Source organism: Sinohyriopsis cumingii, chromosome 18 (genome assembly GCF_028554795.1).
Source record: "Sinohyriopsis cumingii isolate HCF-2022 chromosome 18, ASM2855479v2, whole genome shotgun sequence".
Taxonomy (NCBI): Eukaryota; Metazoa; Mollusca; class Bivalvia; order Unionida; family Unionidae; genus Sinohyriopsis; species Sinohyriopsis cumingii.
In genome coordinates, this window is record NC_142978.1 from 90,545,361 (window position 1) to 90,561,558 (window position 16,198).

The following is a 16,198-nucleotide window of genomic DNA, read 5'->3' on the forward strand; positions in this document are numbered from 1 at the left end:
ACCATAATCTCCATGAAAACTGCTGCTTATCTGTGGTCTCTTGTAACCACAATCTCCATGAAAATTGGTGCTTATTCATGGTCTATTGTATCCACAATTTACATGATAATTGTAGCCCAATCATGTTCTGTTTTAGCCATAAACTCAAAGAAATCTATTTGACAAAACCACAGAACTCTGAAATGATTCTAAAATACAATCAGAATCCTTGGTCACTGTGCCTTTGATTTAGCATAATGTAATTTGTTATTATACATGTAACAAACAGAAAATTTTTGATTCTGCCATGTTAACCTCTATAATATAATAAGCATGTGAATAATCAAAATCCACATAAACTGGTATCCTGTGAATAGGAGCAATTTCAAATTATTACAGGAGTGGTTGCTAGCCAACAAACTATTGTTAGTGATTTCAAATTATTACATAACAGTGGTTGCTGGCTCTAGCCAACTAATGTTAATGATTTCATATTATTACATGAGTGGTTATTGCCCAACAAGCTAATAGTAGTGATTCCATATTACATAAGACTTGTTGCTACCTAGCCAACTAATATGGATGATTCCAAAATTATTACATCAAAATGGCTGCTACCCAGCCAACTTATAGTAGTGACTTCAAATTACTACATGAGTGGTTGCTGGCCAGACAACTAATGATAGTGATTTCAAATTATTACATGGATGTGGTTGCTGCCTAGTTAACTTATAACAGTGATTTAATTTTATTAAAACTGTAAGAAAAAAGAAAGGTGTAGATTTTGCAAAAGGATTTCAAATTATCACAAGAGTGGTTGTTGCCCAGCCAACTTATAACTGTGCTTTCCAATTATTACATCAGAATGGTTGCTGCCCAGTCAGCTAACAGTAGCAATTTCAAAAATGTTACATGAGAGTAGTTGCTGCATCACAAACTAATAGTAGCAATTTCAAATTATTACATGAGTGTTTGCTGACCAGCCAACTAACAGAAGCAATTTCAAATTATTACATGAGAGTGGTTGCTGCCCAGCCAACTGCCTTGGCTGCAGATAACAATCCCTCTGTCCATCTGTGATTCTTCTTGTAGAATTCCGTCACAGATGATGTGCCCTGAAATAGAAAACAAGAACTGGAACTGAAGAAAGTTGCACATATGCAAAAAGCCAATGCTGCCTACACAAATTATGACAATCTGGGAATAGGAGGTAAATGAACATAGATCTTTTACATGTGTTAGAAGAATCAATATGAAATGAATTCTACTGTAATGGCACAGACTCAAAAGATTCATCAACCATATCATTCCAGACTCATGACATATCAAGTATCTATCATTCTTCTATCTGATTGGATGCAGCTGAAAGAAAATGATCCAATCAGATTGCTCCTTACATATACCCAGACAGATGATGTAGCTGCTGCAAACAACACATCTGCATGTCAGTTTCTCCCATTTAAACTGTTCACACACAACAATTTTTGAGTCAAGGCATGCAGGCATCATGAAAGTTGCCATACCGATCACCTAAAATGTGGAAAAAGCTCTTTCATTGCTCAATTTATTTCACTTGCTACAGGGAGTAATTCATTAATCCATGAGAAGGCACTTATTCAAAACAATGCTTTAACTATGTATGCCAAATATTGATGTAGAACAAAAGTAACTGACAACCCTTATCTGGTGAGGATTGTATCTGTAAAAAGAAAAACATGTTAAAAAATGGAATAACTGGTTTTTTGGCATGAAAATCTGACCTGGTCATTTACATTTACTGCATATGCAAAACATGTCTATATTAAAAATCATTCAGGTCATGTATTTGCATTTAATCAACTTAAATTGTTGTTTTAAAATTTAATACTAATTTTGCTAAAGCAAAGTCTATTCAATCCTGTTCAAGTTCTGAATAAACTCCAAAATAAATCCAATGCTGGAAGCACTGATGTGTCTGTGATGGCCTGTGCAGTGGTGATGTGCCAACCATCTTTTGTTGGACCACAATAATACAATCCAGGAATATACTCTTATTTGAAAGTTCACTATAAATTCAAGTCTCTATCTCCAAGAATGTTATTTTTGATAAGCACATTGTCTTTCCAGTGAATAAATAATCTGAATAACTTCCAGCCCAAATGAACTACAGGACACAAAAATTGATTCTGCTCAGGTCTTGAAGCAAGAATGAATAATTTCTAGAAAAACAAGATTATACAGTCCTCTGTGTGACCTTGGATCACAATCAGCGTTTTCATTTTTTTTAATAACTAACACTAATGGAAAATAACCTTCTAGAAGGTTCATAATGTTTACTAGATAAAATAATGATAATAAAGAACATGGTAAACACTATGTCCCTGATTAGGGTAAAGATAATAACCCTATTAGTTATACATGATCACAGAGATTTTTTTTAGCTATGTATTAGTTGTTTACAGAATTAAAATCAATGATTCAGGTCAAGTAGAAAATTAACTTGATTTCGGACAAGGTCAAGTCCAAAATATAATTATCTTATTAACAATAGCACAGACAGAAATTTTTAAAAGAACAAAAACTAACAAACAATGCAAATTTAATATACATAACAACATGCAAAGCTTTCAGTGTGATATCACAGCACATGACATTCAATCCAGATTGTACTGGATCATACCTTTAGGTTGATCTTGTTCTAAAATGTCCACATAGTTTAACATTGATTTTCCCATATGCATTTCTTGAGGTATATAAATAATGACATGAAAAAATGAAAAAATTAACAGCCAGGTATTTTTCTCATGAGTATTTGATTTTTGACTTACCCTTCCTTGTGCAATGATTTCTTTCTGAAGATCTCTGGACTTTTCAACAAGGATTCTGACTGCCTGTTTGAAGAAAATAAAAGTCATTAGATAAGAAAATATAAAATAATCATGCTAAATGTTCAAGTAACTATTAACTGCAGAGTGTGGATTCATTTGTTTTTGTTGTACATTTTTATGGCTTTGATATAAAATGGCCTTTCTAATGGCACTTTCACTCGTGGATTTCGTGTATAGCTTGTTTTATTTAAAGGCACATCACCTTTCTCTAGATATTTAAATCTCTGGTTTGATGCAAACATTAATTCCAAGAATATTAGTACACCCTGAATATTGTTATACCAGAAACATTGGTACACCCAAATAATGGCAACTGTACACCATAAATATTGGTACATGAGAATACTGGTATTTGTACACTGCAAATATTGGTCCACAGAAAATACTGGCACACCACATAGACTGGTACACCACAAATATAGGTACAAAGAAATTACTGGTTTATCACATAGACTGGTACACCACAAATAATGGTAGACAGAAAATATCAGTGTATCACAGACTGGTACACCACAAATACTGGTACAAAGAAAATACTGGTGCATGATATAGACTGGTATACAGAAAATAGCAGTACACCACGTAGACTGGTATGCCACAAATACTGGTATACCACGAATCCAGGAACAATATGAATAAAGGTGAATTCCTTGTATTATGTCAATATACCAAAGACCACATTTGTTCATTTCAATCCACCAAAGGCTACAACTGTTATGTACATCTCAGTTTTCCTAAAACCACATCTACTGTGTATTTGGCAGTCTACCAAAGATGACATCAATAGTATACATGGCAGTCTACCAAAGACAACATCTGTTGTGTACATGGCAGTCTACTATAGTTCACATCTATTGTGTACATGGCAGTCTACCAAAGATAACATCTACTGTATACATGGCAGTCTATCAAAAACTGCATCTGCTCCTGTACATGGCAGTCAACCAAAGACCACTTCTCAATTGTATACTACTTATGGTCAAGCATTTTTGATTGAATACTACTTATGGCCAAGCATCCTCGATTGTATACTACTTATGGCCAATCATTCTCAATTGTATACTACTTATGGCCAAACATTCTCAATTTGTTACTACATTTAACAAAGCATTCTCAATTGTATACTACTTATGGCTGTACATTCTCAATTGTATACTATGTATGGCCAATCATCCTCAATTGTATACTACTAATGGTCAAGCATTCTTGACTGAATACTACTTATGGCCATGCATCCTCAATTGTATACTACTAATGGCCAAACATTCTCAATTTGTTACTACATTTAACAAAGCATTCTCAATTGTATACTACTTATGGCTGTACATTCTCAATTGTATACTACGTATGGCCAATCATTCTCAATTGTATACTACGTATGGTCAAGCATTCTTGATTGAATACTACTTATGGCCATGCATCCTCAATTGTATACTACTTATGGCCATGCATCCTCAAATGTATACTACTTATGGCCATGCATTCTCAATTGTATACTACTTATGGCTGTACATTCTCAATTGTATACTACTTATGGCCATGCATCCTCAATAGTATACTACTTATGGCCAAGCATTTTCAGTTGAATACTACTTATGGCCATGCATCCTCAATTGTATACTACTTATGGCCATGCATTCCCAATTGTATACTACTTACGGCTGTACATTCTCAATTGTATACTATATATGGCCTATCATTCTCAATTGTATACTACTTATGGCTGTACATTCTCAATTCTATACTACATATGGCCAATCATTCTCAATTGTATACTACTTATGGTCAAGCATTCTTGATTGAATACTACTTATGGCCATGCATCCTCAATTGTATACTACTTATGGCCATGCATTCTCAATTGAATACTACTTAAGGCCATGCATCCTCAATTGTATACTACTTATGGCCAAGCATTCTTGATTGAATACTACTTATGGCCAAGCATCCACAATTGTATACTACTTATGGCTAATCATCCTCAATTGTATACTACTTATGGCCAATCATTCTCAATTGTATACTACTTATGGCCATGCATCCTCAATTGTATACTACTTATGGCCATGCATCCTCAATTGCATACTACTTACAGCTGTGCATTCTCAGTTGTATACTACTTATGGTCAAGCATTCTCACTTGAATACTACTTATGGCCATGTATCCTCAATTGTATACTACTTATGGCCAAGCAGTCTCAATTGTATACTACTTATGGCCAAGCATTCTTGATTGAATACTACTTATGGCCATGCATTCTCAACTGTATACTACTTATGGCAATGCATTCTCAATTGTATACTACTTGCGGCCAAACAGTCTCAATTTGTTACTACATTTAACAAAGCATTCTCAACTGTATACTACTTATGGTCAAACATTCTCAATTTGCTACTACATTTAACAAAGCATTCTCAACTGTATACTACTTATGGCCAAGCATTCACAATTATATTCTACTGATGGCCAAGCATTCCCAGTTTTATACCAGATCTGCAAATAAGCATATGCTTATGAAATACACGCCCACATTTACTCTAAAGGTAACAATCTAGCAAAGGCAATTCCTATATGTTCATATGTGACGTAAACTCATGTCATACAAATTTATTCCATGTTACATTAAGATATCTCAAATGGTTCTGAAGGGATGAAATGTCAAGAGTGTGATTGAGTAACGGCGGGACAACATTTCAGTCACTGATGTTAATATTTCTAATATAAGTACACCATCAAAATGCATGCATGTACACAATCTAATAAACTGAGCCAAATGCTGTAACATAATGTAATTGTTTTAGCAAAAAAAGTAGGTCAATGTGACTTATTTTTTACTGTAGTGAGTGTGAAAAATCAATCAAGACTTATGGCCATTGTGGGAAGTAAACTCTATGATGACTGCACCAATTGTTTTTCATAAATGTACAAAAACATGGTGTCTGAGAAGCTCAGCTAACACAAAAATGTGATGTACTCACAGTGTTAAAAGTAGGTCACTGTAACTCCTTTTTTAATGTGATGAGTAGTACTCTTTACTCTTCAAGATGAATATACTCGTCAAGTTTCACAAATGTACACCTGTGACATGAATATGAATGCAGTTGGGAAAGTGATCCCTATGTCTTTCACAATAAAAATGGAGACAAATAAAAGGCTGCTCATACAAACTCCATTTTTTTTTTACAAGACACATTGTTAAATCATTATACAAAAGCATGCAAATATCTCAAAGGCTTCAGGAGATATTAAGCAAAGAAATGTGATGGAGGAACAACAGACTCTAGTAAACTCAACCCCAAACTTCATTTGTTGGTGGTATAAGAATACTGAACTCGGAAATTTTTAAGAATCAAAATGCACCTTGATGCAACTTGCTTAGCATGCATGCCAAATCTGGTTGAATTACCTTGAATGGTTTGATAATCATGTTATATAAATTAAAATGTTTATAGACAGGCAGACAGACTAGATCTGCTTGTGCATTATCTGGGTCAAAAGCCATTAATTTAACATCAATCAATAAAATGAACATTATAGGCCCTAATCAGCCGATGTATGTTGCAATGGCAAAACAGTTTCGACTCGGTTCACAGCTGGCATATTTTGCAATGGCAGAATGGTTTCTACTCAGTTCACAGATGCATATTTTGCTATGGCAGAATGGTTACAGATGCATATTTTGCTATGGCAGAATGGTTTCTACTGAGTTCAAAGCTGGAATATTTTGCAATGGCATATTGGTTTCTACTCAGTTCACAACTGGCATATTTTGCAATGGCAGAATGGTTTCTACTCAGTTCATAACTGGCATATTTTGCAATTGCAGAATGGTTTCTACTCAGTTCACAACTAGCATATTTTGCAATGGCAGAGCGCTTTCTGCTCTGTTCACAGCTGGCATATTTTGCAACTGTAGAACTGTTTCTAGTTTGTTCATAGTTTAGCATGTTACTTAGGAACAAATACAGAACATACTTCTGTTTGCAAATGTTTGAAACTGTACTGTACCTTCATGAGGTCAGTGCATGCATCTAGGATCCTTGCATTAACCTCAAGCTGGATTCCTGTGTTATCTTCTCTTGTCCGCTGCAGCATTTCCTGCCATAACACACAAATATTAGACTTAAACTCTCCAAATTTGTACTTAATTGCATTACTTGGATTTTACCAAAAGGAAATCTTTATTTATTTTTTTCCTCTAACTTACATGAGATTATGTTACATTAGGTAATATGAAAGATATACTATCATTCAGAAAAGAATAATTTTAACACAGAATAAAATTTCCTTAAAGTCATGTATTTTCTGAATAAGCAAATTCTTCAATGGGGGTAGTGAGAGAGAAAGAGGCTAGGAATTAATATACATACAGTCAAACCCACTTATCTCTAACTCAGTTATCCTGAGAACCCGTTTATGCAGAGCATTTCGGTCTGATCCCCTCCAAAAAGTCCTTTTTTGCTATGCTAATTTTGCCCCAATTATCTTGAACCCTGTTAAGTCAATAACCCCATTATGTCGGGCATAAGTTTTGGTTCCAAATAACATGGACCTGCTTATTTCGATGAAATGATTCAAAAACACGTTTTCATACATATGATTATCCACAATTTTATTTTTTTAAATACATTCAGAAATTTCACTGTAGCTTCATCATCCACGTGTACATAATTAGAAAATTCTTCCCCAGCAATGCCAATAAGTCTGCGATCTCATTCTCATCAACCACTGATTCAAGACATTTCTAACAGAAGCAATGAAATCTATGTGTTTTGCCTTTTCCATAGTTATCGGGGATTGGAACAAATTTATTTTGTTGTGCAAGTTTCATTTTCTACAGGTTAATCATATTTATAACTCTATTCTAGAATTCGTGCATGTTTTAAAATAGTACAAGTTTTACTTATGCTTAATTAATAATACAAAATAAAAACTTGGTGACATATTTACATTTCCCTAACAAATAGCCTCTTTCCCTTGATATTCTCATTAAAGAAGTTTATGTTTGTTGTCTCAGACACTAAGGCTGCCCAAATCTAGGCCAATTTATGTAGCGTGTAAATGCTGTAACAACTAAACAGCCATGTGCTGATGGACAATGCATGTAGTGGTTAATTGTTTGTTTGGTCGACAATGGATTAAACAGTACTTAAAACAAGACTGCCATTTTTTACACAGTATTATGAATTAAGTGTCCAAAAATCACTGAATTGGATCTTTTTTTTACAATTAAAAGATCTTAATAATAAATATAAATTATTTAGAGCACATGTATGCATCTCAATAGCCATCTGAATGGAGAAGAAAAAACGTAACGATCGTTTCTTTTAGCCATTAGAATGTATTAGGTGAGGTCGGATGGTTATTAACTTTTTGTTCTTCAAATTCTGAGCCCGTAAAATTTTACAAAGCAATGCATTACAGTGTATGAATTTCCATTAAAAAATATCTGTATTAGCTTCATGGCAGCTATAGGTACATGTATATGGTATTTCTTCTCCGTCTGCAAAGACACAACCAAAAAGCAAATCCATTTCATTTACATAGGGGTGGTCAGGTTTAGATAAGTTCCTTTTTTTTTTCTTCAGGAGGTAAGGTTATTTTACTTACTGATAAATATTAAAACTATGATACGCTCATCGCCAAATATATATTGACTGTGATATCAAAAGAGAAAACAGAATACCATTATTTCAGAGTGCACAAACATGTATACACATGGGTAATTTATTAACAACACTGTTCTTTTTTGTATTGTCTTCTATGTACAGACGGAATTTGAATTCTGTCTAAAAGTTATGAAATCACAACACTTTTTATTAAAGTTGTTGTTGTTGTTGTTGGGTTTAATGCCATTTTTTAGCACACGATAGGCTATGCATGGCGGCCAGTATTAATGGTGGAGGAAGAAGCCGGGAAAACCCCAGGAAGAACCACCGACCCATGAGAAGCTACTGGCAAGCTTTCTCACTGTTATTAAAGTAAAACTGTTCATAAATATAGCAATTATTAATCTTAAAACTATGACCTATTTGTCTGCAAAGTTCAAGTAAACCTATGATTAAGTGACAGGAATTAAGGTCAAGGAAATCCTTAAAATTATGTGGCCAGGTTTTATGAACCTTGATATCTTGGGACTTGGTTATTTCGATGATTTTCTGACACCCCAAACATAATCAAGATAACTGGGTTTGACTAGTTCAGACATGACCTATGCAGTAAAATTCTGCCATGTTCAATTATACTATCAGGATCTGTGAAACATCCAGAAAATCCTGAAGCAACAATATTGGAAATTAGAGCCACCATACATTATTAACATGAAAATTATCTGGCAGCTTACATTCAGTTTTAATAAATATTCCATCCGGGACCAAAATCAATTTACTGCTTGTTGGATCATACAACATTAGTCATTCAATCCTGAAAGCCAAATTCAGCCATTAAAAACAATTCCCAACCTCAATTCTAGCAGCTGCCTGCTCAATAGCTCTAGTAGTTGACTGCATTTCATTGTCCACCATGTCTCCCATATCCTCTGCCTTGATGTCATCTGCTTTGGGAACCAGTGCTTCTGTAAGTCGCATTAGCTCTTCAACATCATGGACTGCCTTGTCAATCTCTGCCTGTATGTTGTCTCCTGAAGGAATAAGTAATAGGACATACCATCAACCTGTAGTTCTGCCAAATAACTCTAGAAATCTGTCTAAGTGGGCAAAGAAGTTAGTGTTTTAAAACCATGCATCAAACAATTCATTAATATGTGCCTATATTCCTTGCCATTCATCTAAGTCTACATATAGTTGAGTAATAAGAATCTGATGAATCCAGTAATGTGAATCTACTACAATGTAGTAATATGAATTATTATATGCTCATTATTTCTCCATTAAGTGTACATTGTCAGAATCATGCAGTATTTTTCCATATTTTTTCATACTGCATGATATGTGTCTAAAAATAGTATCATGTATTAAGAACTACTTTGTAAACAATGTACACTCATTTAGTAGACACTTTAGCTTTGGTTTATTACATTTATTTCGTCCATTTAAAAGTAGAGATGATAAAGTTAATGATGTGGACGAGTTAACTGAGTCATAAATTAAATTTTCAAAGAAGCAAACTAATGAACATGATATTTGCAACGTAAAAAAACAAACGTGACACAGTAATTGAAAACACCATTCTGATCATTGAACAATTATTTAGGAGAAATATTCACAACTTTTCACAAAGAGAATGGTTCAGACTATAAACAGTGCTCTCTAGGGTCTATAAAAACAGCACAGAAAAGTATACTGAGGCCAAGGGCTATCACACATCTATCAGACACGTACCATTTTACAAGTCAGTCAAAACACTTAATTCTACAAAAATTGCAACTGAAGGTTCTAGTAGGAGCCAATTAGTCAAGATGACAAAAAAATATTATTTCTGCTGGCTAAACAGACTGTCACACAAACAACTGCTTTGAACTTTTCCCCATTAAACTATTTTGATACAGTGTTAGGCTAGAGATAGAAGACAAACAATGTGTGATACAGGTCATAGCTGGGGTCCCACCAACAGCGAGTGTGCAAGTGACATGCATAAAAATATCTTCTTTAGCTGGTGTTAAGAATGGTAACAAATATACTTACAATAATGCATCCTGAATTTCCTCAAAATGTACTTTCTTAGTTCTGCAAATCCAAATGACATGACCCATGTCATGGAAAACCTGATTCACACAGAAATGGTACTGTAATTTTGCCTACATTTCCAACTGAGATCAGATTCTTCTTATTGAACTGAACTGACCCAATAAATCCAGTCCATCATAAGCAGAAAAGCGAACTGAGTTGGATCAAAGATAAAAATCCATCCATTCCAGACCAAATGAAAAAAGTTTCTCAATGCACATTCATTCAAAATATAGGACTCTAGATTTCAATTTTAAGTAGAGCAAAATGAGAATTTTTCTCAAAACTAATATTGAGCATGTGGCAAAGTTCAAAGGTTGCTGGGTGGTGCAATGTGATGATTAATATTGTTACCATGTACTGATGGTTTGTGTATTTATTTTGAAGTACAGTATAAATTCAATTAACTTTGTTTTCTGGTAATGTATTCCTTAATTATTAAGCCTTAGGTATGAAAACAAAATGAGTATATAATAAAAAGGTTAATGCATTTGTATGGGAAAATATGAACTCATTTTTTCAGGCAAATACTGCACTCCCAAGTTTGTGCAGTATTACTCTGAAAAAACTTGTTCAAATCTTCTCATACAAATGCTGTAACCTATATGCAGTTTAAAATTATTCATATAAACATCATTCAGTCAAAACTGACAATGTAACTTAGAAATAAGAAGAAATTTGGTTCTCACCTTTTTGTAACGCTGTCAGAACTTCAAGACCACTTTCTCCTGTACTTCGACAGACTGCACCTAGTTCTTAAATAATTGAATGGAAAAATTAAATGCAACAAATTTTTTAAAAATTCTGATACCACTAAAAAAATTTGAAGGACAACACTGTTGGCTGAAATTCAGATGTTTTCTTTTGAACGAATAGTTCATTAAATATAAATATAATCTTGCTTTGCTGAAAACTTATCCCAAGCATTTCAGATCCCTAAATAAAATGTCAATATGTAGTTTATCTATTATAAAATGTCAAATATGTATTTTTTTGTATTTCACACAAGCATTATCAAATCATCATCTCACATGGAGTATCAAAGTTTATGATGCTGGGCATTCCAATATATTTTATGTGAAACTTGTAGGATCTTTTTCACCAGTTCTTTTAAAATTAAAATCAGAAATGTGTCAAGAGTGCACAGATACCACCATCAATACTGTGTTCTTGATTAAAGATGTAATATAAACTTCTTACTCAAATGGCAATAAATCTGATAAGTGAAAATCACTTAACCTCAGAGTTGTATAAAGGCCCATACTAAATATGATATCAACATAGGTCTTATACATACAAAGGCCCATATTAAATCTGATTTCAACCTAGAACTTGTACATACAAAGGCCTGTACAAAATCTGATTTCAACACAGGTATTGTACATACAAAGGCCCATACAAAATCTGATTCCAACACAGGTATTGTACATACAAAGGCCCATACAAAATTTGATTCCAACACAGGTACTGTACATACAAAGGCCCATACAAAATTAGATTTCAACACAGGTATTGTACATACAAAGGCCCATTCTAAATCTGATTTCAACCTAGGACTTGTACATACAATGGTCCATGCTAAAACTGATTTTAACATGGCAGTTATAAATACAAAGGCCCACACTAATTCCAATTTCAACATGTTACATCCATCAAAGTTATTTAGTGGAAATGTATTGCGTGGTGCAAACTTTTGCAAGGACAAACTTCCATTTGAAAGCAAGAACCAAGAACTTGGGCAGTTCTTGATGCATAATAGAGAAAATAAAACATGACCAAGTTTTATTTCTCAATGTAATGCCTTAAAGCAAATTTGTTTTAGATTCATAAAGTTACTCAAAAGTTAGAGTGGATACAGAATTCAGATTCAAATGCAAACTTTTAAGTCACAGACTGGACATAACCCAAGTCAAATTTTTAATAATCATCAGAGATCCCCATAAAAACTGATAATTAGAGAATCCCTTTCTGTTAAGCCTGCCTTTTATTTTATAGCAAGCAAAATATGTTAAGACAGCGGATAATCTAAGGAGTGTTTGGACATACAGTTGTGCAACCGAGAAACAGTTACACATAGCAACATACATGCATACAGCTACCCAAATACTTTGTTGAGTTTCCACCAGGGTGGGCTGGACAAAAGTTAAAAATGACCTATATTTTTTCAATATCAAGCTTCTTAATAAATTTTGTTGCAATCTATGTTGCACTTTGCATGTTAATGAACTGAAACTGAATTTTGTTACATATGGGAAAATTTACAACTCCAACAAAATATAGGGGAGAAAGTTTTTAACAAGCTTTCAACTCTGTCCTTAATCTACAGGTACTGCAATGTATAGAATTTTATATAAAATGTTTTCTTAAATAAAATACCATTTAAATCAAATAAAGACAATATACCTGACATTGATATATCAAACTCAAACTTCCAAGACTATATACTTGACATAGATATGTATCAAATTCAACCTGACCTATACTTTGCAATATAAAGCCAATTATTAAACTTGATTTTGATCTACAAGGTCCATTCAACATTACTGAGCAGAACTTAATTATTTATGCATATGCAAAACACAGACTTAACAAAGGCCAAAACTTTGTAATTGGGAAAAATCAAAATTGACCAAGATCCTTCATAGATGTGATGTGATTTGGATTTTTAACATAGCTTTAACAATTTTTCAGTCATATTGCTACGATGTCTGCAGTGAGGCAGTTTATAGTGATGTCTAGCACTGGGGCATCATGCCGCAGACATGTAGCATAATGTCCCACCAAGTCAAATTATTCTGACACCAGGCCGACCAGTCCTAACACTGACCTCTTAATGGTGAGCGCTAAGCGAGGCAGCTATTAGTACCATTTTTGTAAGTCTTTGGTATGACTTGGTCGGGGATTGAACCCATGACCTCCCGCATCCGAGGTGGACGCTCTAACCACTAGGCCACCGGAGCGGTGTCTTTCATAAAAGAAAGCCTAATACCAACTTTGGTTTTGATGCATAAATTCTTTTAAAAGTTACTGTGCAGATATGAAATTAGTGACTAATGAATTTCAAAGGAAATCTGGGAAACATACAATTTAATTTAAATATTTTTTTTGCTTACAATGGCTTGGCAGTACTTCAAACTATTCAACTTATTTGCTACAATCAATCTTGTCATGAAAGACTACTACTGTGAGACCAACTGTCTTCAAAAACTACTACTGCAAAACCACCTGTCTTGAAAGACTACTACTGTCAGACCAACTGTCTTGAAAGACTACGACTGCAAGACCACCTGTATTGAAAGACTACTACTGCAAGACCACTTGTCTTGAAAAACTACCATCAGACCAACTGTCTTGAAAGACTACTACTGTGAGACCACCTGTCTTGAAAGACTACTACTGTCATACCACCTGTCTTGAAAAACTACTACTGCAAGACCAACTCTCTTGAAAGACTACTACTGCGAGACCACCTGTCTTGAAAGACTACTACTGCAAGACCAACTGTCTTGAAAAACTAGTCAGACCAACTGTCTTGAAAGACTACTACTGTGAGACCACCTGTCTTGTACTACTGCAAGACCAACTGTCTTGACAAACTTCTACTGTGAGACCACCAGTCTTGAAAAACTACTACTGCAAGACCACCTGTCTTGAAAGACTACTACTGTGAGACCACCTGTCTTGAAAAGCTACTGCAAGACCATCTGTCTTGAAAGACTACTACTGTGAGACCAACTGTCTTGAAAGACTACCACTGTGAGACCAACTGTCTTGAAAGACCACTACTGTGAGACCACCAGTCTTGAAAGACTACTACTGCAAGACCATCTGTCTTGAATGACTAATACTGCGAGACCACCTGTCTTGAAAAGCCACTACTGCATGACCACCTGTCTTGAAAGACTACTGTGACACCACCTGTCTTGAAAAACCACTACTGTGAGACCACCTGTCTTGAAAGACCACTACTGTAAGACCCCCTGTCTTGAAAGACTATTACTGTAAAACCACCTGTCTTGAAAGACCACTACTGTGAAATCATTGGTCTTGAAAGACCAAATTCTCAATGTACAATTGTACTGCTTATATAGTGTAGTTACCTGTTGTGAGAGACCACCTGTTTTGAAAGACTACTACTGTGAGAACACCTGTCTTGAAATGCCACTACTGCCAGACCACCTGTCATGAAAGACCACTACTGCAAGACCACCTGTCTTGAAAGACCACTACTGCAAGATCACCTGTTTTGAAAGACTACTACTGCAAGACCACCTGTCTTGAAAGATCACTACTGCAAGACTACCTGTCATGAAAGACCAAATTCTCAATGTACATATGTATTGATTATATAGTGTAGTGACCTGTTGTGAGAGACCACCTGCCTTAAAAGACCACTACTTCAAGACCACCTTCCTGAATGACCAAATTCTCGATGCACATATGTATTGATTATATAGTGTAGTGACATGTTGTGAGAGACTGTATATCTTGAAAGACCAGATTCCCAACACACCTTTTCATTGAGCATATGGTAATATGACACTTAACAGACCATATTTTGGCAGACACAGGTTCTACTGTATGGTCTTTTCAAATTAGCAAATATGATTTATTGCTTACTATTATTTACAAAGTAAAACAAAACTGCATACATGTATGCTACTGATATATATATATATATATATATATATATATATATATATATATATATATATATATATATATATATATATAACGATACAAGACAAAATAGTACTATTTCAGATTTTAACTTGCCAATTTATAAAAGCATGAAATAAAAGGCCAACTTACCTTCTCCCGATTCAATCTGAGCAGTGGAATGCGATGTGGCAATGCCATGGATTATACAGTCCCCCATATGGTGTGCAAAGCCAGTTATGCACTCTACAAATGTTTCTAAACCTACATGAGATTAAAAAAAAACGATATAAAAGTCTTTATTCTAAAATGGCTATTCTTATATAATCAGGCTGGCTGTTTTGATAAACTTTAATTCCATAAGCCATCTGAGCATAGTTTTTGAAAAAGACTTGTTTGCATGTATGTATGTATTAGCATTTAACAGTACTTCAGCACAATAATGGCTACATGGTGCCAATAAAAATTAAAATTCTATAAATGTAAAAGAACCGCTCAAAACTTTACGAAGACAAAGCCTTCTAAATAAATATAAATATCAAGTACAAGACAAAATATAGAAGGTAAAATTGTTAAAATTCTGTCAAAGGTATCAATAAAAACATAAAGGTAACATACAAAATCCTGAAAAATGTATGATCACAATTTGTTATATAAACTGCATTCCCAAACAAAAAGTACCAAGCTTTTATTGGGTGGTGCATCATCATCCTGATTCTTTTGCTGTGCTCACATCAATATCCTTCCATCTCACAGGATGGAAGTCAACACTTTCAACAAGACTGTGCTCCACTGTTGTTTGTGTATAATTTGTATAAAAACAATTACACAGTTTCCTAAAATTTAAGATAAATGCAAACTCTTTTCATCCCCATTTTGTAAAACATATTTTTATTCTTTCCTAAGGGCTGTTCCATTTAAACATACATGGTACCAGGGAAGGCAGTTTAAAAAAAATATATGTCAGGGTGTTTCAATTTCAGAGTTCATATTAAAATGATAAGAAA

The 16,198-nt window shown here is 34.3% G+C and overlaps 1 protein-coding gene across 1 annotated transcript in view; it reads right to left on the reverse strand.

Annotated features, from left to right (window-relative positions):
• LOC149777425 (huntingtin-interacting protein 1-like) overlaps positions 1 to 16,198 on the reverse strand; it is a 134,581-nt gene that overhangs the window by 26,605 nt on the left and 91,778 nt on the right. The window contains 6 exon segments of the mRNA XM_089942046.1: positions 994 to 1,094; positions 2,787 to 2,849; positions 6,856 to 6,945; positions 9,309 to 9,487; positions 11,222 to 11,287; positions 15,345 to 15,455. Coding sequence (XP_089798172.1) covers positions 994 to 1,094; positions 2,787 to 2,849; positions 6,856 to 6,945; positions 9,309 to 9,487; positions 11,222 to 11,287; positions 15,345 to 15,455 — 610 coding nt within the window.